We start from the raw sequence: 24,924 nt of genomic DNA, 5'->3' as shown, positions 1-24,924 counted from the left end.
CTCTCTCTCGCACAAGTTCATGCTGGCATTTTAGTTTCAAAAAACCTCAAACACTCAACAGCTGCATGGATCTCAGAGGATGGGTGGCGCTACTTTACACACCTGGATTTGTTTACATTCTGCACAAATGAGAGGCAGCTAGATGGAGCACATGGTGGCGGTGACAGCTACACGTGTCATTTGGTGGACCAAATATCACGGGACAAGACGTGGGACGTGGGGAGTCTACGAATGCACTAACACAAATGCACGGAAGAAACTCGGACACTGAGTGTTTGAGGTCGGAGTTAACAGAAAATCGAAAAATTAAAAAAAATAAATAAAAAAAGGCCATAAAAGTGCAGGATCGGGAGCAGGAAAGGGAAGGTTTTAAAACTAAGTCACAGAAAGAAAGCTGCGGAAGATCACTCTTTCTTAGCCTGATCATTGCCTCTTCCATCCAGCAGGGCGGTGCCAGTGAGCCAGGAGTGCAGCCAGGGCAGGCAGGGGCCTCTGCGAAGCAGGGAGGAGGGCAGGAAGGGCAGGGGGTGGCAGGAGATGGAGCGTGTGTGTGTGTGTGTGTGAGAGAGAGAGTGAGATGGTTGATGCCGTGAGAGTGGATGGGAGACATGGCTGGTACGCTGGGTTTTGAGAGCGCGTGTGTGTGAGAGAGGCGTGAGGAGGAAGCTCCTGGCTCAGAGTCATGTTGTTGTCGTCGTCCTCAGACAGACAAACAGCCATGAATGAAAAAAGATGGAGCCGTGGCAACAGTCGACCCGTAAAGCCATGCAGGGACGGAGGAGGTTGACAAAAAAAAAAAACATCCGTGGTTCAAATGTGTGTTCATTTTGAGAAAAAATAAATAAATAAATAATGATGTGGGATGCCCTGCATTACAGCTGATGCTGATAAACGAATGTAAACCCACAAATCATTCACTGGTACAGCTTGATAAACACTGCACAAACAAACAGTAAAAAAAAAAAGTAAAAAAAACTCAGGAAGGGTCACATCATTGTTCGTGTCGGCCTGTTAATTAGCAGCCAGGTCAGAGACACAGTCTGTAGTTGAGAAAGCAGCAAGAACAAAACATACAGATACAGGTATAGTGATGGATTACATCACACATATACACACAAACACAGTACCACTGATAGTTCTGTATGCACGCTATCACACTAAAAATGCCTCGAGGTGCATATTCAGATCAAAATCATTTATTAGAGAATAGCTCTCATGTTGTGACGTCGCATTGATGCAAGTCATTTCAAAATCGTTGGGCACCACATTTACTGATTTCCCTGCTCTGTTCGTCCCTCCGTCCACTGTGCCTGTTTGATTTCCTGTGTGTGCGTTAGATTGTTTTCGTCAGTGAGCCTCCACCTGAACGCTGTGAGCAGCTGGTCTGCCCTTTGACCTGCCTGGGGCGTAAGTTAAGGCGAGAGCATGGAGATGACCATGGTGATGTTGAAGGAGGGCTGGGCGTGTACGTGAAATCGAAGGAAGGATGTCTGCAGTGTTACACGGAGAGAGGAGGGCTCGGGCGGGAGGGGGAGGGGGGAGGGTGGAGGGGGAGGGAGGGAGGGGGCTGCATTCAGGAGGAGGCGGTGAACTTACCTCACACTACAGCCATGCCAGAGGGAGCAGAATACAGAAGAGAGCAGAGGTTAGAGCGCGAGAGGGGGGAGGCAGGAGGAGAGGACTGCTGTCTCGCAGAAAAGTCTGGGGGGGTAGGAGCCCCGGCCTGGGGAGGCAGGGGCCCAAAGTGGGGGGGGGGAAGGAGAGAAGGCAGAAAGATAGTCAGAGGTTCAAGGAGGAAGTGAGCGCAGAGAGGGAAGAAAGAGGAAATTAAACAAGTAAGACGGAGAAATGGAGAGCAGAGGGGACGTCGGTGGGAAATGGGCGAGGAGACAGTGGAGAAAATAACCGCAGGTAGAGGTGAAGAGACAGAGCAAGGACATAGCAGCAGTCCATCCGTCGTATGGAGGAATGGTACGATAAACAGGGAAAGAGGCAAAGGAGGAGGAGTTTAGAGAAAAGAAAGGACAAGAAGGAGGAGGAGGAGGATGACACAAGGAAGGAAAAGATGCAGCACAAGCAGAGGAGAAAGCGTGACCACAGGATAAACCACGTCGGTGACATAAAGCAGCAGGGAAGAAGGGCACGTGGAGCAAAACAAGGGGTTGAGCAGGAGGAGGAAGGATGCGTTGAAGGGGTGGCGAACAGAGAGAAATAAACAAGAGAGCAGAGTGTGAGGATCACGGTCACTCTTTTCAGCAGACACTGTTGAAAACTGAGCGAGTGCACGGGAGGGGAGTGGGACAGGTCACGGCCGCGTAGACCAGGGAGAGTTCAGGTTAGGCATAGGTGTGTGTTTGTGTGCATAGTCTGTACAGGACATGGCTGTTGTACGCAGCATTTGAAATGCTCCGGGTACACATCCCAACGAACAATAAGGGGAGGGACTATTGCTCTAATACCCACAGCAACATGCAGGAAATGCATTTAAAATGCTTTGAAGTGTTGCCATGTTAAGAATATGTTCAGAATAATGTAAACCAAGTTCATAATATCTTCAGTGCCCTGCAGAATCTCCGCTTAAGTTGTAACTGTCTTCCACGTGGGGGGAAAATTTACTGGTCCAGGTTACAAACTAGAATGCAGTACAAATGTAAAAAATGGGGAAAAGAAAGAGAAGAACAATCAGTGAAGAACATTTTAGTTCCTGAAGAAAGAAATACAATAATGCAATTATTTGCAGGAGATGAATGTGACAGTAAAAAAAACAAAAATAGACCAGTCAGACTATGAGTTCACAGTTGAACAGAACACACTATTTAATAAAAGGTGAAGCCACCATCACTGTCTCCTCGACTGTACAGGATGATCTGATATCCACCATGCTTTATAAAGGCCACATGGGTCGACTGCAAATGAAAATACTGCGTGTGAATTATGAATGGACATATGAACGGATTGTTTACAAAAGCAAACAATGCTCAAATTTACTGTCGCTATTATTCAACTATATTCACGATGTAAATTTGATACATTTTAAAACCTTTGAGGCAGGTTAGTGGAAAGATACATCAATCCTTGACTGAAGTTGTTTTGATGCATGGACTCTACAAAACACTGAAAATATGATGATCTGACAGCAGCAGTTGATCTGTTGTCCACAGACCTGCCGTCCACAAACAGAAACATTCACAGCAAAGCAGTGCATTTTTCGAGTCTGCTCGCCTGACGCCAGAAGCTGTGATTAGCATATAAAACAAGTGACTGCTCAGACGTTTGTTGTGGGCGGTGAGCAGCACATAGACGCGCTCGGATCTGTGTGTAAACTGTTTTCCTGTGTTAGTGTGGAGCAGAGGGAGCCGTTTGCACGGGCGAGGCAGAGGTAGAAAGAGGGGCAGATCAGGAACTCTGTTGGGGGCCAGTCTGGGAGGCCGGCGGCCGGCTGGGAATTGGGTACTCACAGAACTACTTCCACATGGTCCAACGCCCACTGGTCGTGTCCTGCACCATCGTGTCGTGGCTGCCACCATCGCAGCATCACCCCTTTAACCCTCGCCTCACTGGAGAGATCATGGAGACACCGTAGGGTCAACAAGTATGTCAGTGTTTACGTCAGCTTCAAACCAGTCTAATGGTGTCTACCACACTGTTAGTTAATGACAGATAATGGTTAATAAATAATTTGTTATCTTTAAACTTCCTGGACCAGTTATACGCCAAACAACATCCTTGCCAGATAAATCTGAGAGTGTGTTTATCAACCATTTATCAACACAAGTGCAAACTTATTAGTCTGCTGTAGAAAAACATTACCCTGTTATTAATGACTAACTGACATTTGTAGTATTATCTATCATTAATAAAGGCAAGATTCTCCATGGGATGATGCACAATGATGTGTTCATTATCAGGAATTAATGCACGTTGGATGCTTCTGGCTTCCACGTCCAATAATTCTTGATAGACGCTTTGAAGGTTATTATTGTTAACACTAAGTCAGAAATACCATTTATTAATATGCGTTTCGAAATAAAGTTGAGAACAATCATAACCATCTTGTAAGACGCTAATTAAATGAAGCATTGCTCAGTGCTTCAGGAAACAGGCTAAACCGTACACACGTCTTGGCATTCTGTCGACTGTAACCTCAAGTAAAGAGCTGAATAACAAATGAGATGTGAGGAACCTGTGTGAGGGACGGGCTGAAGCCTAATTCTTGCAGCTTCTGGGTTGAACTATTCAAATCAATTCAATTTTATTAATATATTGTCAAAAACTATACAAAGTTTTGCGCGACACTTTATAAAACCTACTCTGAAACCTCGATAGAAGATGAACCACTGAAGGTTGACACTCAGTGTTGTAAATGGGGCGTCTAATCACTAATTTGATGTTAGCATGTCGAAGTGTTGCTATAAAACAGAAGATTTAACCGCATTTGTGTTGCTACGGCAACCCGCTTCAGATACAGGCTGAGCCGGCGTGTCAAGTCAGGATGGTTTTTAATGTGAAGGCTAAAGCCAGTTATGAGTGTCCCAGTGTCTCTGGTGTCTCGTTGCGTTACTCACAGTGGAATGTTGTAGGAAACTCTCTGGGCCTTTATGAAGTCTTTGGGCTGGTGCTGGGCGATAACGTGCCAACTGACCCCATTGTTGACGCTGTATTGTAGCAGCACGGCCCGGTCGACTGTGTCCGCCTGATCCAGAGCTATGTTACAACTGTCTGTCTGTGCCACACTCCCGATCTGCAGCACAAACATGATCTTACTGCAGGGAGACAGAGAAGGTAGGACAAAAATGTTAAAGGTAGTTAATTACAGATCCAACTGTAGAGACCAATCACTTCCAGCTATGGATTGAGTGGATAGATCTGTACGCAGTTAGTTTATTTATGTTTTGATAGTACCTGTACCTGGCTCTAGTGAGGTCCAGCGGTTTGGTAACTGCCTGCCTCATCTTACAGCCATTAAAATAAAGCGAGTCTCCGTGGGCGTGTGGTGACAGCTGTCCACAGCCGCTGCCCACTCCCCCACCCTGGATCAGCTGCCAGCTCTCCTGAGACACACTGCCAGACTCAAAGTTGTCCTTTATGGAGCTGGGCAGGTCACTGCTGGAGAGGGAGCAGTCGTCACCTGTTGAAATAAGAGGAGGCGGAGGGGAAGTGATAAATGTGGGAAAGTAAAAACCTCTTGCGCTCACTCGTCAACATCATTTAACAACAAAACCCCTCCACGTCGTGGACAGAACAAATGAATATAATATGCTGTTTGTGGCCCACCATGGTGTCCCTCATCACAGATGCAGACAACTCCGCTGGTGCAGTATCCGTGGCCGCTGCAGAGCCCAGGACAGGCCTCGCCAATGTAAACGTGGTCCACTCCCCAGCTCTGGCGCTCTCCCGTCCCCTCTTTTTGAATCCAGCGGAACTGGGTAGCACTGGAAATATGCAACAACTCAGAAAAAGCGTACGATTCAGCAACGTAGAGACGTCTAGATGTGTTACACTACAGCGAAGTACAATGCGTGCTCTCCTACCCTGAGGAGACGTGGTCTGGTAGCTGGACCGTGACCCGTGTCCATGTTGAGCTGTTAACTGGACTGTAGATTGTGGACTCATGAAACTGGAAGGGAGAGCAGCCCACGTTGTTGACTGAGGAGGGGAGGCACTCTGACTGTACCAGCTGCCATGAGTCAGACCTAAAGGCGAAGAAGGAAGATATGATGTAGCTAACGTAAAATATATCCTACCAAGAGAAAATCAAGAAGTGATGCTTGTAGAGTAAAGCTGTTGCCTCTCCTTGTGTTTCTTACCTTGCATCCTTCCTGTACTGCAGCAGGACAGAATGGTGGTCTTCACAGGTATCCGCCTCACAACCAACAACAATCTGTAACAATGAAAGATGTAAGGGACTGAAGTCAACACGCACAAGATAAAGAACAGATGAAATTGGGCAAGGGGCTATCCCGAAGTACCTTGAACTGTAAAATATATCCAGGTTGCACTATGAGCTCTCGAGTGGCCAGGATGTTGTGTGTTTTGTCTTGGTTCTTGTTTGGCCAGTAAAGGTGGAAGGAGGGATTTCCACAGAAGCCAGCTGTTCTCACAGCATTAGGGTAGAAACTCCAACTTTCCTCATGGGAAACACCCTCTAGTGAGACAAACAAATAAAGTGAAGAGGAGGACTTACGCCTAAGTGTTTTGTCCCATTACACCTACGCATACAAACTTACCATCGTCAAAGGTGTCAAGCAGGGTGGATGGGTTAATGTCTGACCCTCCCACCAGGATGTTGTCTATGGCCCACTGGGCTCTTTCCAGGCTTGGTGTGGCCAGACCAGAGGAAATGGTGAAAGGCTGCCACCAGCGCAGGCGAGTGGCATTGGTCAGAGCTCCTTCTGGTAGAACAATGTAGTCTCTCCTCACTGACACATACTTCAGGTAGTCCATCTCATGCAGCAGCATCCAGGACACACCTGAGACATGACAAGAAAATTGTTTAAAAAAGAAAAGAAGGGGAAGACACCTAATGTAATGCTCTTTGTATGTTTTCCTCCACCTCCATCAGTAGAGTAGTCCAGCAGCACTCCCTCTTTGCGACAAGTTGGACGGTGGCACATGGTCATGTTATCTTCACTTCCGATCCTGGCCCAGTATTCCACAAACCTGTCAACAACAGCAAAAAGTAGCACTGTCATGTTTAAAGATCAACAGAAATTTTCTCGCTGTGACTCGTGGATTGTGAGCACTGACTTGGCTCCACGGAGGTCCAGATCAGCAGTCACTGCTTGTCTGGCATCAGCCCCACCAAAATACAGCGCTGTCCCCTCTACCAACACTCCACAGTCTGTGCAGGGCTTACCGCCCTCCAGCACCTGCCACTGAGGGCCTGCTGCCGCCCCTTCCCAGTCAAAGCGCTCTTTTAGAGATGCCTACAAGGAGAAAAAACACATCTAAGTGATAGACTCAAAACACCACGATATCTTTTTGTGCTCTACGCCTGGTATTGAGTGGATGAAAAGCAACCTTAAGAGCAGTGCTGGCATAGCAGTTTGGTCCTGTGAATCCTGGATCGCACAGACAGCGCTGATCCAGACAGTCCCCATGTCCCCCACAGTGGCTATCACAGGCTGGCCCGATGTAAAAGTTCTCCACACCCCACTGAATGTCCGAGTGCTGCTGGTAAAACCGGAATCGCACCGAGCTGAAGACAAGACAACATAGATCAGTCATAGTAAAATGCAAACAACAGGATTATAGTATTTATCGGACAATTGATATGGATTGACTTACGTGTCAGCCAGGCTGTCAGGGAGGGGATAGACTGCCCTCTTCCAGCCTTCAGCAGGGAAGAAGACCGATGGCTGCGAGACCTGACCACCACAGCGGGGGTCGGCAGGTAGACACTGAGGAACCAGGTACTTCCAGGTCACCCCAAAATCTACCGAATACTGAACATGAACTTGCCGATCTGCATGACGCTCGGGCACAATGCAGCCCACAGCAATCTAAACAAAAACAAAGACAATGAAAGGCTTAATTTAGCAGTTTTTTTTTTTTAGAGAAGGTGGTTTAAGATAAGATCAGTTTAGACTCATTAGTTACCTTAAACTGCATGACCCAGCCTTTGTCAGGAACGATATCATGTGTGACAGCATACACCTCTCTCCCATCAGCATTTCCACACACCATCACACCATCAGGTGAGCTGCAAAAGCGCTGCACTGAGCAGTCCTCTGAGAACAACCAGTGAGCACTCACTGGGAACAAACAAGAGAAATAAAGCAAATATAAGACACTTCATTAAGACCAAATGAGTTTAATGTAGAGCGTTCAGGTTTTAGGTTCATTCAGTACCTATTGGTGTTTCTTCTTGCTCACTCGGTTGACCTATCCTTCCTGAAGTTCCATCAGCAGGGGCTCTCTCATGGTTAGGCAACGCTACCCCTCCAAATGTGTCAGTGATCTGCGCCCGTGGGTCTGAGCCTGCGATAAGGACGTTATCCAGAGCCCAATCACTGTGGTCGGCTCCTTCGTGCTGTGGCTGCCACCAGCGCACACGGACTCCTTCCTGGCGGGCAGCAGGGGGCAGCAGCACATTCACAAACCTGACCAGAGAAACGCATAAAGAGATTCACAGGTAACCTGCTTCTCCACACACACAGTGCAAATACTTATGTCCGTGGACGGATGGTGACACAACTCACCCAGGCTTGGTGTACAGATCATAAAATATCTCTGTCAGAAGATGCCAGTTGATTCCTCCATTCAAACTGTACTCCAGAAGGACGCCCTGGTTGCGGTTACCAGGCGGTATCATACAGCCGTACATGAAGTAGAACTGGATGAACTCAGCGTTGGTCAGATTCAGGTCCACTGTCACCAGCTGACGGCTACAGCTCTGAAAACAAGACACATAGACACATAGTTTATTAAATCAGGACCTTGGGTTATTAATACTACTTAAAATAATAAATCCAAAAATCTCAAACATAAGTTTTGAATGCTACCAGAAGACGATCAGAACAATATGAAATGTTCCCGTCACCTAAAGGTTGTTGTAAGCAATTGCTCTCAAGACTTTTCCCATGCACATTAGCACAGGTCTGTCAATAGATATCCACAAACAACACTAAGCTAACGCTTTGGGGAAACTCCTGCTGTATAGAAAGGCTGACAGCTTCTTACTTTGTGGTCTTCTATTTAATACATTGGTACATGAAGCAGCATATTTCAGATAAGGTTAGAATCTCATTGTGTCTGTATCATCTCAGCAATGAATCAGCCCTGAAGTTTGTTCTTTTAATTGCTTACCTTGCTGATTAATAGTTGGTTCATGTTCACATAGATATATCATTCAGAGAATTAACAAGAACACTGAGATTGTACAAATCAATACATGCAATATTGTGAATGAACATATTGTGTATGACTTTATTTTCATTTTCTTCAACAAATCCCTGGTTAGGATGCATTTCAGGATATTCAATAATAAAGTAAATAAATAAAGACTTAGATAATATGATGTAGATTTACCCCACTGAAGTGCAGAGCAGCTCCAGAGGCCACAGCCCCACACACAGTGCTGAGCTTTCCACCGGTGAGTAGGTGCCAGTGACTGAGAGAGGGCGCTCGACTGAAGCTGTCCTTCAGCTGGGAGGGAAGAGGAACCACGGGCTCATCGCAATACTCACCCCACCACTCTGGGTCACACCTGGAGAGGATGGAGGGTTCAGACACTGAGAACCAGGCTCAAAGAAAATCTAGCCATGAAGTTACACTGAGTGACCCCACAAGATTAATTAAAAATATTAAGGCTAAACAATATACCACATAAAACCTTCTGTTCCAAATACTATTATGCTTGTATTTATACAATACTGAAATATGGTATTTTTCAGCATATTTTGCAGCATATGACTAGCAGCTGACATTCCAGATGTCAGCAATATAAATTTTTGTATGCTGGCATGAAGCTGCCGCTACTTACACACAGGAGCTCTGTTGGCAGCGTCCGTGTCCAGAGCACATATCTGGGCAGCCATCTCCAATGTAGAGGTTATCCAGAGCCCACGTCTGCTGCTTGTCAAAGGGAGCCTGCTGGAACCAGCGGAACCGAGTGGCTGGAGACCTAAAGACATAAATTAGCGTCAAAGAAACAGTAAGCAGGTAAGGTAAAGTAATTTAAATGGCAAGAAATTAAACTGGAAATCCTGACATGACCCTTTATGCTTTGTTTTCAGATTGTAACAGAGCCTAAGTGTGCTTGAGAAGAAGCAGCAGCAGCACCACTAAATGTGTTTGTCCATGTTGACGGTTAGCAGGGCTGTGCTGACCTGGCATATGACGGGATAGGCAGGGTAACACGGCCCCACTTGTTGTAGGTGTCAGAAACCAGAAGTCGCTGCAGAGTGTACGAGGAGCAGTCGGGGCTTGTAGGCAGACAATCTCTGACCAGAGGCTGCCAGTTTAAACCCAGATCCAGAGAATACTCCAACTCTACAGCTGAAGAGAAAATGGTTAAATTACTTTTCAAGTTCTTCTAACACAACTATGTCCTGTTCTATTATTTGAATTGGAAACAGCATGAAATCACAAATTCCTCCATCATCTTCTTCACTTGACACTGCTCTACCCTGTCATATTATTCTTCCATGCAGACATCGAAGTGGTGCAGTTAACGTTTCATTTGTGATTTCTTACAGTAGCAGGAGTTTGTGACAGAGCAGGACGCAGAAAAGTCAAACTGGATGAAGGCGTCTTGTCCCAGACTGATGTCAGTGGTAACAGCGTAGCGCGTGTTGGACTTCTCTATAAATGCGAAAGCAGGTCCGTCAGAGCCACAAACAGGCATTCGAGTCCCGCCGGGGTGGAGGAGCCAAGAGCGCCCATCAATTGAGGAGAAGTCATCTTCAAGAGGCCCCCAGCCACTGGCACTGCCACCAACCACCACCTGTTGGATTTAGACATAAACGTTTGCATAGTTAATGCGAAGAAGATGGAGAAAGTGGAAACAAAATTCACATTAGATGAAAACGATGACAGAAACTTTTAACAGATAACAGCCACAACAAGACTCATTGATGGATGGATGGAAGACTATCACTAACTATACCTGGTCAATGACCCATGGGCTGTAAAAGTGTCCGTTCTCAGAGGGCTGCCACCAGCGGAGGCGAGTAGAAGAGGTGCGGGCACGCAGTGGGATTTCCAGAGCCACCAGACGAGCCTGATTACTGCTGTTGCTAAAAAGAAATTCCTGCAGGAGTCCCCACATCAGACCTCCATCTACTGAGTATTGCAGCAGAACCGGCTGGGAGCGAGGGTCTGGAGCCGCTTTACCACAGCCGAGGCGCAGGAAGAACTGAACAAACCTGCATCAACACATAGGGTTCTTACTGAGCTGCAGACCGAATACTATCCACTGTTTTATTTGATTAAAATGTCTGAAACGTGCAATTTTCAGTTTGCTAACGTAGGTCTACCTAGCATTTGACAGGTCCATGTCACTGGTGACCAACATGCGTAAGCCGTCCTCACTGAAGAACAAGTGGTTCCCACTAGACATGATGCCACACTTCCTGGATGGTTTACCACCACTCAGGAGCGTAAAACGCTCAGCGTCCACAGCTCCTCCTAGAAACACACAAACCAAGTTTAAACACAGACAGGAGTAATAACAACATGGACCAAAGAACAATCCAGTATAAAATAAAGCACACACAGTTTAACTAAAAACAATGGTCTACAAAGATCCTACTATAACCTGTCAAATATTTTTGAAGACCAATGGTCAGATAATCTGATTCAAAACAGCATTGACCACACATTCATTTAACTTCAATAAATTCCACATACATGCATAGTGCATGGTGCACTAAACAATCGACTTTAATGTGCTTTATTACACTAGTGTACCTTCAAAGTCCTCTTTGAGGAAGTCAGGGTTGGGGGTGTCAGGCACAGAGCAGTCGGATCCAGAGTAGCCAGGGTCACACACACAATGAGTGCCACCCACACAAGCCCCGTGACCATTACACATGTCCTGACACTGTGGGCCAATGTAGACATTATCTAGTGCCCATGTTGGAGGCGAAGAACCAGTTGAGAAGAAACCTTGATACCAGCGGAACCTTACTGACCTGCATTGTAGCAAAAATCGAAAAATTAATGAGGCAGGGACGGGCATGTTAACTATACTGTTAACAGTATAATTTCCCTAAATGTTTTTGGATGTTCTGCTCTGCAGCTGTACAGAATGTACCAAGTTCTTACCCACAGAGGCGAAGCTTGCCAAAGTGAATGACCTCCCTCCTCCAGCCCTGAGTAGTGCCAGGGAAATATATGCTGGCAGGGTGAAGCTCTGTGGAGCAGAGGGAGGAGGGCTGGGGTCCGCCAGCACACAGGGGCACCAAAAGGTGCCATGTGGCGCCAAAGTCCCGTGAGAACTCGAGACGCACTGGGTTCGCAGAAGAGCTTTCAGCCGTGCAGCCAACATTAATCTGGAGAGATAGATATACATACAATGAGTGAAGATAACAAAGTAAAAACTCTGTTTATTTAGAAAAGGAGTCGGTGCATGTGTACCTCAAACTGGATGATGGTATTCTCGTTTACGTCAATGTCCCTGGTGGTAATGGAGTGCTCTCCGAGCTCACTCGAGACGAACACCATAGCTGACTCATCCTCCTCCCTGCATTATTCACACACTCACAAACATTAGTCAAGGCTGAAAGCATCTTTTCACATTCATTCTCCCACCAATTATATAAAAAGCAGATACGCGGTCCAAAAATAATAAGTGCGTTAACTTTGTTTTTCTTACATGTCAGTCTTCTGGTAGGGGCAATAGAGACCAGTGTTTCCCCCGGGAGAGAACAGCCAGTTGGACTCATTGGGGCCGTCCTCAAAACTGTCAGTCACCACCGGTGGGTTGTGTAAGGAGCTGCCATCGATGATGAGATCATCTATCACCCACACCTCCTCCTTCTTACCTAAAGGGCATAATGTTATAAAGATTATTACATCCTAGAGTCTGAGCAACATTATATCAGCTTTTGGAGAGAAATGGGAGAGAAAAGAATAACACTCACCGCTGTTGTAAGGCTGCCAGAGCCTGAATCGGGTGGCGTTGGTCTGAGCGCTGGCTGGCAGTGGCAGGTGGAGGAACAGGGTGTCCGTAGAAGCTGGGAAGTAAAACTCATCCAACAGCAGCCAGCTGATTCCTCCATTCACAGAGTACTGCAGCAGCACTGAATGGGAGCGCTCTGGGACACCTGGACAGGTAGGAAAAAAAAACTTTTACACCAATAGTTGAGCAAAAACAACGTCAACACAACATAATAAAAAATACAAAAAACAAAAAAGAGTAACATAGAACCTTTAGTGATGAATTTGAAGGAGAACTGGATGTAAAGAGTGTTTGTGCAGTCCAGATCCCGGGACACTATCATTCGTAAACCATCCTGCAAAAGGATTTTATAGCTGGTCACTGAAGAAAAGTAATGGATTTCAAGCTGTGTTGTTGTTATCATTTAACTGTGTTACTGCTGCTCTGTGTGTGTCCTCACCCCTTTGAAAATAAGGGCAGTGCCAGATTTAAGAGGCTCTCCGCTTAGAGTTCCCCTCTCTGATCCATACACCTCAGGCCACGTCTCCTGCTGCAAATTTTCATTGAAGTCCTCTCTCAGCACAGACGGCAGCGGGGCCAAAGGCACACAATGAGCCCCTCCATAACCCTTATCACACCTGTGCGAGAATAGAGAGAAAGTGTGAATTTACATGAACATGTACGCAGAGAATTAACAGAACATTGAAAAAAAAAAAATAGAAGAGCTGTGTAGAAAAGACAGTTTCACATACACACAGCGTCCATTGTCACAGAGTCCATGTCCAGAGCACATCCAGGGGCAGCCAGGGGCCAGTAACACGTTATCTAGAGCCCACCCTTCTGCACCTGGGGTGAAGTGGGTCTGGATCCAACGGAACCGAGTTCTGGGAGAACTGTGGGGTTCAACAGCAGAGACACAGTCGGCGTCAGCAGCTATAACAATCCTCTCTACTGATTTTGGGTACAAAAACACGTACTTAGCAGCGCTGGGCAGGTACACGGTGATCCTCCTCCAGTGTTTGTACTGGGTTGATGTGTAGATGGAGCTCTGAGTGTAACCAGCACAGCCGATAGCTGGGGGCACACACTCTGGCGTGATGAGGGACCAGTGACGGCCACAGTCCGTGGAGTACTCCAGGCGCACGCCGTGGGAGAAGGAGGTGGACTTACTGCAGCCCATACTCAGCTCAAACTGCAGGAATGATGAGCCCGACACCTCAAAGTCCCAGCTCTCTGCGTATCTAGGCTTCTCTGTAAGCACAGTTTAACAACAACGTTTAACAGTTCACAGTTTAACTAACAAATGTTTATCTGGCTACACATTTATGGTTACCTGCAAGTATATGTCCATATGACTTTAGTGCTCTATTAATTCCTAAGGGAAGTATATTTAGCTGTTAAATGCTGATTTATAATTAGTGGATAACGTCATGTGCAAGCTGGTGCCAAGCATGTATGGTGGATGTGAGTGTTTACTGTTTTTACTGTCAAAGCCTTTCGCACCTGAAAATAATGTTATGAGAGCGGTGACAGGGAACCGAAAAGTAAAGTTGGGTCTGGATGGCTAAACAATGAATAATTAACTAGAAATAATGTCATCCTGTTTTCAGCTCAGTGTCACAATAAAAAACACAAACTCAACACATCCTAATGCAAATTCAGACGCAGCCTCGGAAGCAATGTGTGTGTGTCTGTGTGAAACGTGTACTTGTCTCAGCGTACGAGAGAGCAGCCATCGAGAGGAGCTTCGTGTTTATAGATGCGCTGCCAAATTGTGCTTGCTGTGAACGCTTAATGATCGGCCCGGTTGTAATGTACTGTTTGCACAAAGTAAATCTGCTCGCTGCTTGATGCAAACATAAATAACAAGCAGGACGTTCAATCAGGTTTGCTCTCATTAATAATGCAGGACCTATGGCGCCACATAAATGGGTGATTCGATTTCAGCCTGTTGTGTGCAGGACCGTGACGTCCCTGCACAGCCTCTAGTGTGGCTTGTTTGACTCCATAGTATAAAAGGGAGAGCACACGTGATTTTTTTACAGTTTCTGCAACAAAGTCAGATTTGTAGAGGAGTAGTTTTGCAGTAAATTTTTATTTAACATATTCACACCAGACTTCACACTACAAACAGCAGCTTTGCCACTTGACAGTGACTGTTGAGGGAATGAACAGGTCCTTCTTCACTTCCTGTGCACACATTTTTCACACCCACTTTAGAAATCAAAACTGACAACGCCATAATCATAAATCCTCCACTGTGTGTGTGTGTGTGTGTGTGTGTGCTTTTGAACAGTGAGGTGTTCGTGTGACTCACTATCAATGGCCTCGGAGTTGAAGGTAAGCGCTGTGTCTAGAGACAGGCAGTCCACCGTCACCTCCCCGCCCTGGATACGGTACCAGTTGTGCCTCAGAGGGGTCGTGCCGTCAAACTTGTCATGGAAGCCGGTTCTGGAGCTGTCGTTCATGCCAATCAGGACGTCGTCCAGAGCCCACTGGGCCGAGTGTTTCCCTAAAAGATTGGGTCAACATTTATGGTTGACAATGTAGTTTTGTTATATGTTTGTATGTTTTACTGGGGTCGTGTGCTAACCTTGCTGTGGCTGCCACCATCGAAACACTGTGTAGGGGGTTTTAGCTGGAGATGGAAGCTCTATAGTCACCACTTGGGGCTCCAGGAAGGAACTGAAGTCCAGCTCTCTCAGGAACTGCCACTGGACTCCATTGTTGGTAGAAAACTGGACAATGACGCCTAAAACCACAAAAAATGTAATAACCGTTTGAGATGGGAATCAGCTTAGAAATGAAGGCACAGTGGAATCAAATAACACAGTCCATTACAGACCTTGATTATTACAGACAAACTATTTAGCAAGCTGACTCTGTTTTATCTGATCCTGCAGGAATGATCAGACACAACCTTGAGAAATGCTGGAGGCTAAAAATGTGCTGACTGACGAACAGAACAGAGCAGAGAATGATGATCAGGTCTGGAGCAGCACAGCTTTGACTGGATCGCAAGGATCAAAGAACAGTTGGAGACGAGTCAGCAGGGAAGTGATCGGTTGTTCTCTATGGAGCTCACTGTTGAGGAACAGCCACATGAATCCAGCAGAGGGCCTCAGTACAGTACGCAAAGTAGCGACAAGCTGCGTCTTTGGTTCGAGAATTACCTTCATTGCGAGAGCGAGGCCTGGTGCAAGTGGGTCCCAAACTCTTGCTGCCAATTCGGATGTAAAACTGAACCAACCTGTGGGAAGGAATGAACAAAACAGAATTCAATACGCCACAAACTTCAGCACATATTGCACTCCTCCAGTGCTTGCATCTGGGAGTTATAGTAGCATTTCTCTCACCGAGTGTTGGTGGTGTCTAAAGGCACAGTGCGTGCTTCTCTCCGCCCAGGGCTACTGAAGTAAAGGGCCTTGCCCTCACCAATGATGCCACAGCCGCCTCCAATTTGTCCCCCACTCAGGCTCTGCCACAGTGGACTCAGCTTCCCCTCAAATCCCTCAGTCAGCTCCGTAGGACTGGCCACAGACGGGACACAGCTATCCTGCTCCACTATGAGTAAAAAAGAGTGAATAATAAGGCATAAATATATGTACATATCTTTTAAAAGAAGATATATATCTTGACTTTCTTTCAGTTTCATGTATTACCTGTGTATCCCATATCACAGAAACAAACACCCGAGATGCAGTCCCCATGTCCCCCACAGTGGTTTGGACAGGGCTCAGAGATGTAGACACCATCCAAAGCAAATGGTGGAGCATCTCTGTGCATGCTGCTCTCCTGGAACCAACGGAACCTGGTTTTACTGGGAAAAGGAGGGGAATGGTTGGAAATGGAGAACGATACAATTTTATACTGTGAAATTCAACTATTATTGATCATTTCCTCCACCTAAAAACAAACAAACAAAAACACTCTAATACAACTTAGTAGATCCAGTGACATGCCTGTTACCATAGCTACCTGGCTGCAACATTGCGCGGCACGACAACAGTGACCCTTGTCCACTGTTCGTAGTCTCCGGTGTTGTAGACAGTGGGTTCTTTGAGCTCACGGCCGCTGCCCTCACATATTCCAGCCCCGGGGGTTCCTGGGTAACAGCCCTCCCCCACCAGGGCCCAGGTACGGCCGGCGTCATGGGAGTATTGCAGCAGGACTGGGGCAGATGAGCTGAACTCTGATTCACAGCCTATGTTCAACTGAGAAACAGGCAGATTATGAGGTCATAAAATTAGAGTCTAAAATGACTCTTTACACGTTAAATGTCCACCAACCTTATATTTTCAACTCCTACTGTACAATTTCCTCCTACCTTAAACTGAAGGGTGTAGCCAGGGCGCAGAGCCAGGTCCCTGGTGACAGCGACCCTGTCCCCGTCAGAGCGCCCAAACACCATTGCAGAGGGAGTGGGGGCGCAGAAGCTGTTGTTGCTTTCCCTCTCCATGCCTTCATTGCCCAACATCAACCAAACGCTCATCTGGTTCAGAGGGTAGTCAAATGCTGGCTTCTCGTAAAAGTTCTGCAGAGACAGAAGACGGCAGCCTCATGCTGTTGTGTTCGTATTTATCACTGTCTCCAGCAAAAATGATGAATGGATAACACCCCTGGAAGGATTTTAAGATTTAATAGCTGCTCTATCTGCGTTTGGCTGACACGTCCTGTAATAGAAAATGAAATACTGGCTCAAGCGAAAAGCCTCGGCTGCTGCACGAGGTCACCACAAATAACAAGTTACAGGGAAAACTCGTGAAACTGATTCCTGACCTGTGGTAGAGTGGGATTGGCCATGGGGATGATGTGTTTCTCCCTCTCTGACAAAATTATAACGTCGTCAATCGCCCACTGGTCATAGCCATCCCCGGAGTGAAGGGGCTGCCACCATCGAAACCTTGTGGAGGGTGTTTTAGAGGCCAAAGGAAGCTCATAATGGACAAAGCTGAGAAATGGAGAAGACAGGTTACACAAGTGTATATCATAAAATACAAAATCATCACAGCCACATCACATACTCTTGTACAGTGGTCTTCAGTTTGGAAAGATTAAGTAGGGACCCCCTACCTATTATATGTGTTCTATATTAAACTCGGCCTAGTGCTATTTATACATATACATTATTATATCATATCATTGTGCATTCAGTATTAAGCCTTTATCCCTTTACTAAAATATGTTGGATTCATGTTAATGTGTATTTAAAAAAAATTAAATTTGGGGGTTAAAATTTAAAAAATGTATAAAAAATGTTTAATCAACCAAAGATTTTGCGACCCCCCTGCAGTGTCTTCGCGGACCCCTAGGGGTTGCGGACCCCCTGTTGAAGACCTTTGCTCAAGTATTTGCACCGATAAAAATGAGACATTCCTCACCGAGGCTTGGTGAAGTCAGTGAAGTACATCTCAGCAATCAGGCCCCAACTAATGCCTCCGTCGTTGCTGTACTGCAGCAGAACTCCTTCCTCCCTGCTGTCCGCCTGGTTACACTCCGCCCAGTCTCCACCCACACGCAGGTAGAACTGCACAAACTCCGCCCACTCAGTGTCCAGGTCCCAGCTGACGAGCTGCCTCAGCCCAGCCTGACAACAAACACATTCATTAGTACGTGATGAGTAAAGGATGCTCTTCTAGGAGCCACATAACATACTGTTTACATGTTTCACTCCAAATATAATCATACTTTCTGTTTGTATTTTGATACAACACATTTTTTTTTTAAATTGAGCCACTGTGTAGCCAGTGCCTTTGTGTACGAATGTTGGAAGCAGGAGAATCAGTTTCCTGCGACAAATAGCGCTCCAGCTGTGGATACTAATTTAGACGCTGCCACGGCACGTGCCAAGAGATGTGCAGCTGCCTGAAAATTACACACCTCTTCCATCCAATCAGAATATACTCCACCAAGCTATTGCATGATTAATAACATAGAGGTAATTCAGAGTTCACAAGGCTTCAGACTTTGGTAGCAAACACTAAATTGTAATCAGACAATATACTATAGTTGTGCCAGTTGGCGAAATCCTCTAAACTGGTTGTTTTAATATCTTAAATTCATTACATTCTTAATTTGGACACACACAAGACAATGGCAGGATTTATGTCGCTGATTTCTTTCCCTTAATTAAAAAACAAACAAACAGTAACCTTGTAGAAGTAAGATATGGCTCTAAAAAGTTTCTAATAAATAATCTGCACTTGAATCTGAAACTGACTCAAAGTTTGTGGCACAACCTGGCAAGGTGGATTCAACCTCGTTGCACACACACACTTTTATCGTTGCTCTACCTTGCTGAAGTACAGGGAGGATCCAGATGAGACCACCCCACAGCCCATGTCAGGTGTGACGACCTCTCCACCTATCACTTCCTGCCATGTGGCCAGCAGTGCATCCTGGGACTCAAAGTCAGAGAGTACGCTGGAGGAGAGTGGGGAGGAGGGCTGGCAGTCTGTTCCAGAGAAACCATCATCACACCTGGAAGAGGAGAAGGTGGCTGAACGTCTTCCTTTTGGCCATTCGTCATGTGTCACTGAAGCTTTGGTTTCGGTTTGTGTGTGCGTATGGACTGACCTGCAATGCCCATGGTCACACCAGCCATGTCCGTGACACATGTTGGGACACTGCTGGCCGATGTAGATGTCGTCCAGGGCCCATTCATCCTGCTCCCCATAGTAGTTCTGGATCCAGCGGAACCGGGTCGCACTGGACCTGAACACAGAAGGTGGATATGAACCTGTTAACCCTGATCAGGACGTAATCCTGAATGTAAATGTGTAAAATGCTGGGAATGAACACTGATATTATCACGTGTGTTTATCTTTCTATGTACATGGATGTGTGTGCACGTTCTGGAGTTGTGTGACATAATAACGCCAGCGAGAGGGCAATATCATCTCCACATTATCTATTTTAAAAGTAAGATATGGATGGCAACATATGTGTACACGTTTGTGTTGGTGTGTTGTATGTAAGGCTGTGACAAATGGCAGCAGGAGCTCAGGCAGATAATCAGGTGTGTTGCGGTTTATATACCAGGGAGGTTTGCTGGTCTGCTGATTTGTTGACCCGTATCACCTTGTGATCATTCAGACCCGGCCACAGCTGTTTTATTATCATTTACTGCCATGACCCCATGACCTCTCATCACATGCTGCAGATTAGACCGTTCTTATTTAGGAGGATGAACTGGAGGTGGAGGTCACGGTGCTCGGTGTGGAAGGTTTAAGTGATTATTTGAATTGATACACGGTATGTGTGAGCTAAAGCTGTAACAGCTACTGGGAGACTTATTTCATTTCTGTTCACCCTGTAAACAGAGTAAATCTTCATCTTACACAGTAATATAACTTCTATAATGTCTTTGAATGGGACAAACATTTGTCATAGTGTCAATACTGTATTAGTTTATCAGGAGCTATAAGCCAAACCACATTCTCAGATTAGACCAGTTGATAGAGGAAGTATCAGTAGTGTGGGGATTGGTGAGGTGAAGCCAGAGCTCGAGGAGCCTCCTATTTAATTAGATAACTTGGTTCAGATTGCTATATATTTACAGCAACACCAGATAGTAGGCAAGAAGTAGTGAAACCAGGAGAAAACGGGTCTGTCTGAAACAGAGGTTTGTTCTCCGTGTGTGTTTATGAATGTGGCTACATCACCATAGTTGATCACAGATATAAATTTCTAAATAGTAGAATTCCTTCATGTGTACGTACTGTAAGTGACTTTTAGATTGCAAAATAAGATATATACATTCAATATAAATTGAATGTACTTTAATCAGGACCACCACATATATGTAGCCCAACAGATGTGTTTAGTTAGGCCCATAGATGACATTTGTGACTTATTGAGTATGTCAACTAAAAGTATAAAAAATCTGTGATGCGTTAAGAACTGCTCTCATGAAGGACATTCATCCAAAAGTAATGGGTGTGAAAGTTTCCCAGTATTTTTTCTGCTTTGTGTTACAGATTTGACTGCATTACAAGCCATTATGAATGTTAACTACAAAAAGAGCAGGCAACAGAGATCAGAGAACATAATAACCTGAAGGGCAATTTGTGAGTCCTTTCTTCTATTGCTGTTGTGTTACTTACCATGTCTTCTGTGGCAGAGACAGAGTGATGCGTCTCCAGTTTTTGAACTCCGATGGGTGGTAGACACTGGGAGCTGTAAACTCAGAGCAGCTTGGCATTCCAGGTAAACAGGCCTGGGTAAAAAAAAGAATAAAAAAGAAAAAAGAGGAGTTTTGTAACCAGTTTTTCCGTGTAATAAGCTGCATCGTCTAACACTGAATACAAAAAATGTATTTTGTCATTGTTGGCTGTTTCATGGTAAAAATCTTCAGAAAGACCACACTGCAGACACACCCCGAGGCTCCGTCATCCACATAGATCACGCATATAAAAGGCTAACTCAGGATTACAGTATCTCTGACCTTGAACGCTGGAAGTCGAGCAAGGATTAACACTTGAGGACATCCAGTGAGTTACATTCTGCATTTGCCAGATGACTGCATTTTCACGCACATGGGAGAATTAGAGAAAATTCACTGATGGAGTGCTCATTACGCTCTATTCAATTCCAAAAGCAATAAAACTCTTGGCAGATACATTGGAGCCTTATGAATATTTATGAGCCGGTTACGATCACAGAGAATCTAAGTTGAATCATGGGAAGATAATCTGCGCGCTGATTCAAGTATTGCCATGTATTTGCTGATAGCAGGATGATTAAAGGTAATTGTGATAATTTCTCATCTGAAGCACAGTGCAACATTCGAAGACATTATTTACATATTATTACTGAGGCCGTGACGGGAAAATCAATATTCATGATCACAAATAAATGATATGTTTTGATATTTGAGAGGATAACTCTCAAACAAACGCAGTGAAACAAAAGGGACTGATGCAAACAGTCAGTGACTATAACGGAGGGGAAACAAAGGCCAGTGTGTTTTATTACCTCTTTGACCAGATGCCAGGTGAGGCCGTGATTGGTGGAGAACTCCAGGCGGACCTGAGTGTCAATGTGAGGGGACGGCTCGCGTCCGCAGCCCATCACCAGCGAGAACTGCAGACTGTAGGAGGCTCCGATCTGCATCGACTGCGTTTCCACGTATCTGATGCTGGAGCCGGGGCTGGGCTCACCAGAGAAACTAGAGCATAACACGTCAAGGAGAGAGTTGCAGTTACTATAAAAAGTAATGACCGCAAGTTGGCAAATGTTCAGCGATTTAATCGTATTTGGAACAACCTTTGAATGAAACTCTGCCGTTCAAATGTCACTGGCGTTCATTACCTGAGGGTCCAGTCGTGCTGGCAGTAAGGCTGGACGTGGCCAAGATAGAAACCGAGACTCTGGGTGACGTCCAGCACGTTGCTGAAGTCAAGGCTGATGGTGTTGAAGAGAACGGAGGTCATGCTGATTTCATCCAGGGCCCACACATCGTGGCCACGGCCTGAATGGTAAGGCTGCCACCAGCGGAACTGCACTCCGAACTTACGGGCACCAGACGGGAGTTCAACCGACACGATCCTGAAGAATGGAGGGGGGAGAAATTATGAATTAAAACCTTATTGAGAGATTTAAATCAGGTTGTTCCAGAGAATCTATTTCACTATATGGTTGTTAGTTACTCAACAGTGTTACATTGACTAGAGGCAAAACTAAATATTGAGTAGTTTGAACAATAACTTGTGCCTCATATATCATGTCTGATTGAAAAGAAAAAGTAAATGTTTACATTTTCATGAGCTCCCAACTATGACCTACTGTATACTGATTCCCCTGTATCTCCTCTGAGTAGACATATTCCAAAGATCCAGCACAAGAAGAAGGGTGGAAGCCGGAGGCAACAACAAGAACATGAAACATGAGGACCTAGAGAAGGCCATGAAAAAGGGAGACGCTTTTGCTCTAAAACCGATATCCAGACAGTGCTCCTCTTTTGAAGAAGAGCAGCAGCATAAGACCAGTGGTGAAACTCTACAAGCTCTTGCATCTGCACTAGATATCTGCTCCTGTCTCACTCCACTGACCTTTTTCTAGAGCTGATAAAGAGCCCCGAGACACAGACTGTGCAGCTGGAGACCATCCCACTTTGTCTTCATTACAAACACAGATGGAACTAACTGACTCAATGGGTCCCAGCAGTTTACACCTCCAGCACGCCATTAAAAGCGCAAATGTGTGTGTTAATGGAGTCATGGTGTCTCCATGGAATCATAACCGCACAAGCCTGTGCACACACAAGCACACACAAGCACACACACACAGGAGGGGGGGTACCTTGGCTCATGGAAGCCTTGGTATGCGTAGTGCTGCAGCAGCGTCCAGGTGATGCCGTTGTCTGAGGAGTAATGCAGCAGGACGCCCTCTCCTGGCTGGTCCGGAGCAGGACATGAGCTCAGGATGCTGCGACTGCCCAGCCGGAGAGTGAACTGTAAATACCTGCAGGGGATGAAAGTGGTGGAAGGGAAATAGGTGAAAAGCAAGAATAAGAGAGGCATTTGGGAAAACAGCAGTTCAGACAAAGAGAATGCAAAAAAGAAATGACACAGAAAAAAAGGTGAAGTTGATAAATGAGAAAGAGGAGAAATAATGTGCTCGAGAGTGTGTTCAGAAAAGAGACATGGGTAAAGGGTAGATAAACACACAGTCACGCAGAGAGAAGAGGTGTGAGGGAGGAGGGTGATGGATGAGATGATTACAGGGATGAAGACAAAATCCGGAGACGAAAAAGTAAGAGACAGCAAGTTCTTATTCATGTATTCGTGTCTCACTGCAGCTTGAGCTTCAGTCCTCTTACACTCATCTATGTTTTGGCGGACATATTATCATCTACACTAATGTAATATTTATTTTAATTTCCGTCATCTGTCTTGGGCTGCCAGTCAGCCCCCAGCTCTCTGTCCTTGGTTGGGCCCTGCTTTCATTAACAGTGCAGTTTCCTCTTTGAGGCAGCTGTTCACTCAATCAGCCAGGAAACTGGCATTAAATATGGCCATCAGGTGGCACGCTGAGCGCCGCAACAGGCATAATCAATCTAACACAGATGCCATATCTAACTTCATCGTCCCCTCTCTATCTTTCTCTCTCACATTTTCATCCTCTCCCTTCATCTCTTCTCTCATCTGCAGTCCTCCCTATGATGATCCATCTCCCAGCGTAGGAACACGGGGGATAAAGGAGAGGGAGGGGGGCAATATAGCTGCCTGAGACACTTTCACTATCAATCAGAAGTGTACGCACCTGATGTAAATAAGCCACAGTTTTACAAATTAATCTGATAGCAAGATCAGCACAATCAAAAACCTGTCTCTGATTATGCTGATATGGACATAAAACAAGTCCAGCATTAGCATTACCTGGCCTGGGAACTGTCCAGCGGAGCAGTGACCAAGTGTCTCCTGCTGTCTCTGTTGAAGACCAGAGCCTTGCCACTGGCCAGCACCCCACATCCAAAGCTGACCTCCGCTCCACGGAGCGAGGAGAAGCTGTGGTAGGATGAGAGCCGTGGGCTGGAGAAGCCCTCGGACAGGAAGGCTGGGAAGGTCTGGGAGGCAAGCTCACAAGCTGGACCACTGAATCCTGGGTCACATCTGAGAGAGAGGGGAGAGGAGAGGAGAGGAGAGGAGAGGAGAGGAGAGGAGAGGAGAGGAAAGGAGAGGAGAGGAAAGGAGAGGAGAGGAGAGGAGAGGAGAGGAGAGGAGAGGAGTAAAAGATATAAATGAGAAAAAGAAGACAGAGATAATGAAAATCCATTAATAAATCATAAACATAATACAATCTGATTAATTTTGAATGGTGATTGCTGCTGTGAGGCATTAGGTGGATGAGCAGACTCATGGATTGGATTTATCTGCTTTAATAAAAAGCGGGTTCTTACTTGCAGCCAGTGCGCGAACAATGTCCTCTCCCAGAGCAGAAACGAAGGCAGGCAGGGCCAATATACACTGTAAAGAGAAACGAATGGTGGTTTAAGTATTAAGTGAGCTATAATACGCACTTTATGTTTTTAATGCCGCCTTATGGTTTGTACAAATGATGATTTTGATGAATTTGTTTTTATTCAGGTGAACAAATCTGGAACCGTGAACAAATAATAATAATGAAAAAAAAAAAAAAACTGTGTGTCTAGCTCTTACCATTGTCTACGGCCCACATGTTGCCCGTTCCAGTGCCAGACTGCTTCCAGCGAAACCGAGTGGTGTCAGTCAAGGCAGCGTTGGGCAGGGGAATAGAGATTCTCGTCCACCTGCAGAGACAAAGGACAGTTTGTCAGACACACAGTAAATTCACAAACA

The 24,924-nt window shown here is 45.7% G+C and overlaps 1 protein-coding gene across 6 annotated transcripts in view; it reads right to left on the bottom strand.

Annotated features, from left to right (window-relative positions):
- The window catches only part of reln (reelin), an 84,899-nt gene that overhangs the window by 1,708 nt on the left and 58,267 nt on the right, over positions 1 to 24,924 (bottom strand). The window contains exons 16-64 of one of the 6 annotated variants that reach the window (XM_047596114.1): positions 24,766 to 24,875; positions 24,507 to 24,573; positions 23,986 to 24,219; positions 22,907 to 23,068; positions 21,917 to 22,153; positions 21,581 to 21,773; positions 20,710 to 20,822; positions 19,181 to 19,318; positions 18,898 to 19,084; positions 17,986 to 18,191; positions 17,384 to 17,555; positions 16,932 to 17,138; positions 16,583 to 16,818; positions 16,267 to 16,424; positions 15,961 to 16,168; positions 15,778 to 15,854; positions 15,198 to 15,356; positions 14,922 to 15,116; positions 13,582 to 13,855; positions 13,357 to 13,497; positions 13,065 to 13,242; positions 12,875 to 12,959; positions 12,588 to 12,770; positions 12,320 to 12,488; positions 12,082 to 12,187; positions 11,770 to 11,996; positions 11,413 to 11,636; positions 10,980 to 11,130; positions 10,610 to 10,868; positions 10,198 to 10,447; positions 9,831 to 9,999; positions 9,485 to 9,625; positions 9,031 to 9,208; positions 8,202 to 8,395; positions 7,852 to 8,102; positions 7,600 to 7,754; positions 7,288 to 7,502; positions 7,021 to 7,198; positions 6,748 to 6,926; positions 6,554 to 6,660; positions 6,228 to 6,470; positions 5,970 to 6,145; positions 5,808 to 5,881; positions 5,532 to 5,693; positions 5,275 to 5,432; positions 4,903 to 5,128; positions 4,566 to 4,763; positions 3,459 to 3,557; positions 1,597 to 1,723 (exon numbers count right to left, since the gene is read on the bottom strand). In XM_047596114.1, coding sequence (XP_047452070.1) covers positions 1,603 to 1,723; positions 3,459 to 3,557; positions 4,566 to 4,763; positions 4,903 to 5,128; positions 5,275 to 5,432; positions 5,532 to 5,693; positions 5,808 to 5,881; positions 5,970 to 6,145; positions 6,228 to 6,470; positions 6,554 to 6,660; positions 6,748 to 6,926; positions 7,021 to 7,198; positions 7,288 to 7,502; positions 7,600 to 7,754; positions 7,852 to 8,102; positions 8,202 to 8,395; positions 9,031 to 9,208; positions 9,485 to 9,625; positions 9,831 to 9,999; positions 10,198 to 10,447; positions 10,610 to 10,868; positions 10,980 to 11,130; positions 11,413 to 11,636; positions 11,770 to 11,996; positions 12,082 to 12,187; positions 12,320 to 12,488; positions 12,588 to 12,770; positions 12,875 to 12,959; positions 13,065 to 13,242; positions 13,357 to 13,497; positions 13,582 to 13,855; positions 14,922 to 15,116; positions 15,198 to 15,356; positions 15,778 to 15,854; positions 15,961 to 16,168; positions 16,267 to 16,424; positions 16,583 to 16,818; positions 16,932 to 17,138; positions 17,384 to 17,555; positions 17,986 to 18,191; positions 18,898 to 19,084; positions 19,181 to 19,318; positions 20,710 to 20,822; positions 21,581 to 21,773; positions 21,917 to 22,153; positions 22,907 to 23,068; positions 23,986 to 24,219; positions 24,507 to 24,573; positions 24,766 to 24,875 — 8,530 coding nt within the window. In that variant the 3' untranslated portion in view covers positions 1,597 to 1,602. The remainder of the gene's footprint in view (positions 1 to 1,596; positions 1,724 to 3,458; positions 3,558 to 4,565; positions 4,764 to 4,902; positions 5,129 to 5,274; positions 5,433 to 5,531; positions 5,694 to 5,807; positions 5,882 to 5,969; positions 6,146 to 6,227; positions 6,471 to 6,553; positions 6,661 to 6,747; positions 6,927 to 7,020; positions 7,199 to 7,287; positions 7,503 to 7,599; positions 7,755 to 7,851; positions 8,103 to 8,201; positions 8,396 to 9,030; positions 9,209 to 9,484; positions 9,626 to 9,830; positions 10,000 to 10,197; positions 10,448 to 10,609; positions 10,869 to 10,979; positions 11,131 to 11,412; positions 11,637 to 11,769; positions 11,997 to 12,081; positions 12,188 to 12,319; positions 12,489 to 12,587; positions 12,771 to 12,874; positions 12,960 to 13,064; positions 13,243 to 13,356; positions 13,498 to 13,581; positions 13,856 to 14,921; positions 15,117 to 15,197; positions 15,357 to 15,777; positions 15,855 to 15,960; positions 16,169 to 16,266; positions 16,425 to 16,582; positions 16,819 to 16,931; positions 17,139 to 17,383; positions 17,556 to 17,985; positions 18,192 to 18,897; positions 19,085 to 19,180; positions 19,319 to 20,709; positions 20,823 to 21,580; positions 21,774 to 21,916; positions 22,154 to 22,906; positions 23,069 to 23,985; positions 24,220 to 24,506; positions 24,574 to 24,765; positions 24,876 to 24,924) is intronic. The other 5 variants (XM_047596115.1, XM_047596116.1, XM_047596117.1 and 2 more) reach the window with 5 other exon arrangements.

The sequence above is a fragment of the Mugil cephalus genome, chromosome 10, assembly GCF_022458985.1.
Source record: "Mugil cephalus isolate CIBA_MC_2020 chromosome 10, CIBA_Mcephalus_1.1, whole genome shotgun sequence".
Classification (NCBI taxonomy): domain Eukaryota; kingdom Metazoa; phylum Chordata; class Actinopteri; order Mugiliformes; family Mugilidae; genus Mugil; species Mugil cephalus.
Note: the sequence above shows the minus strand (reverse complement) of the source record. Positions and strands in the feature narration are given on the sequence as shown.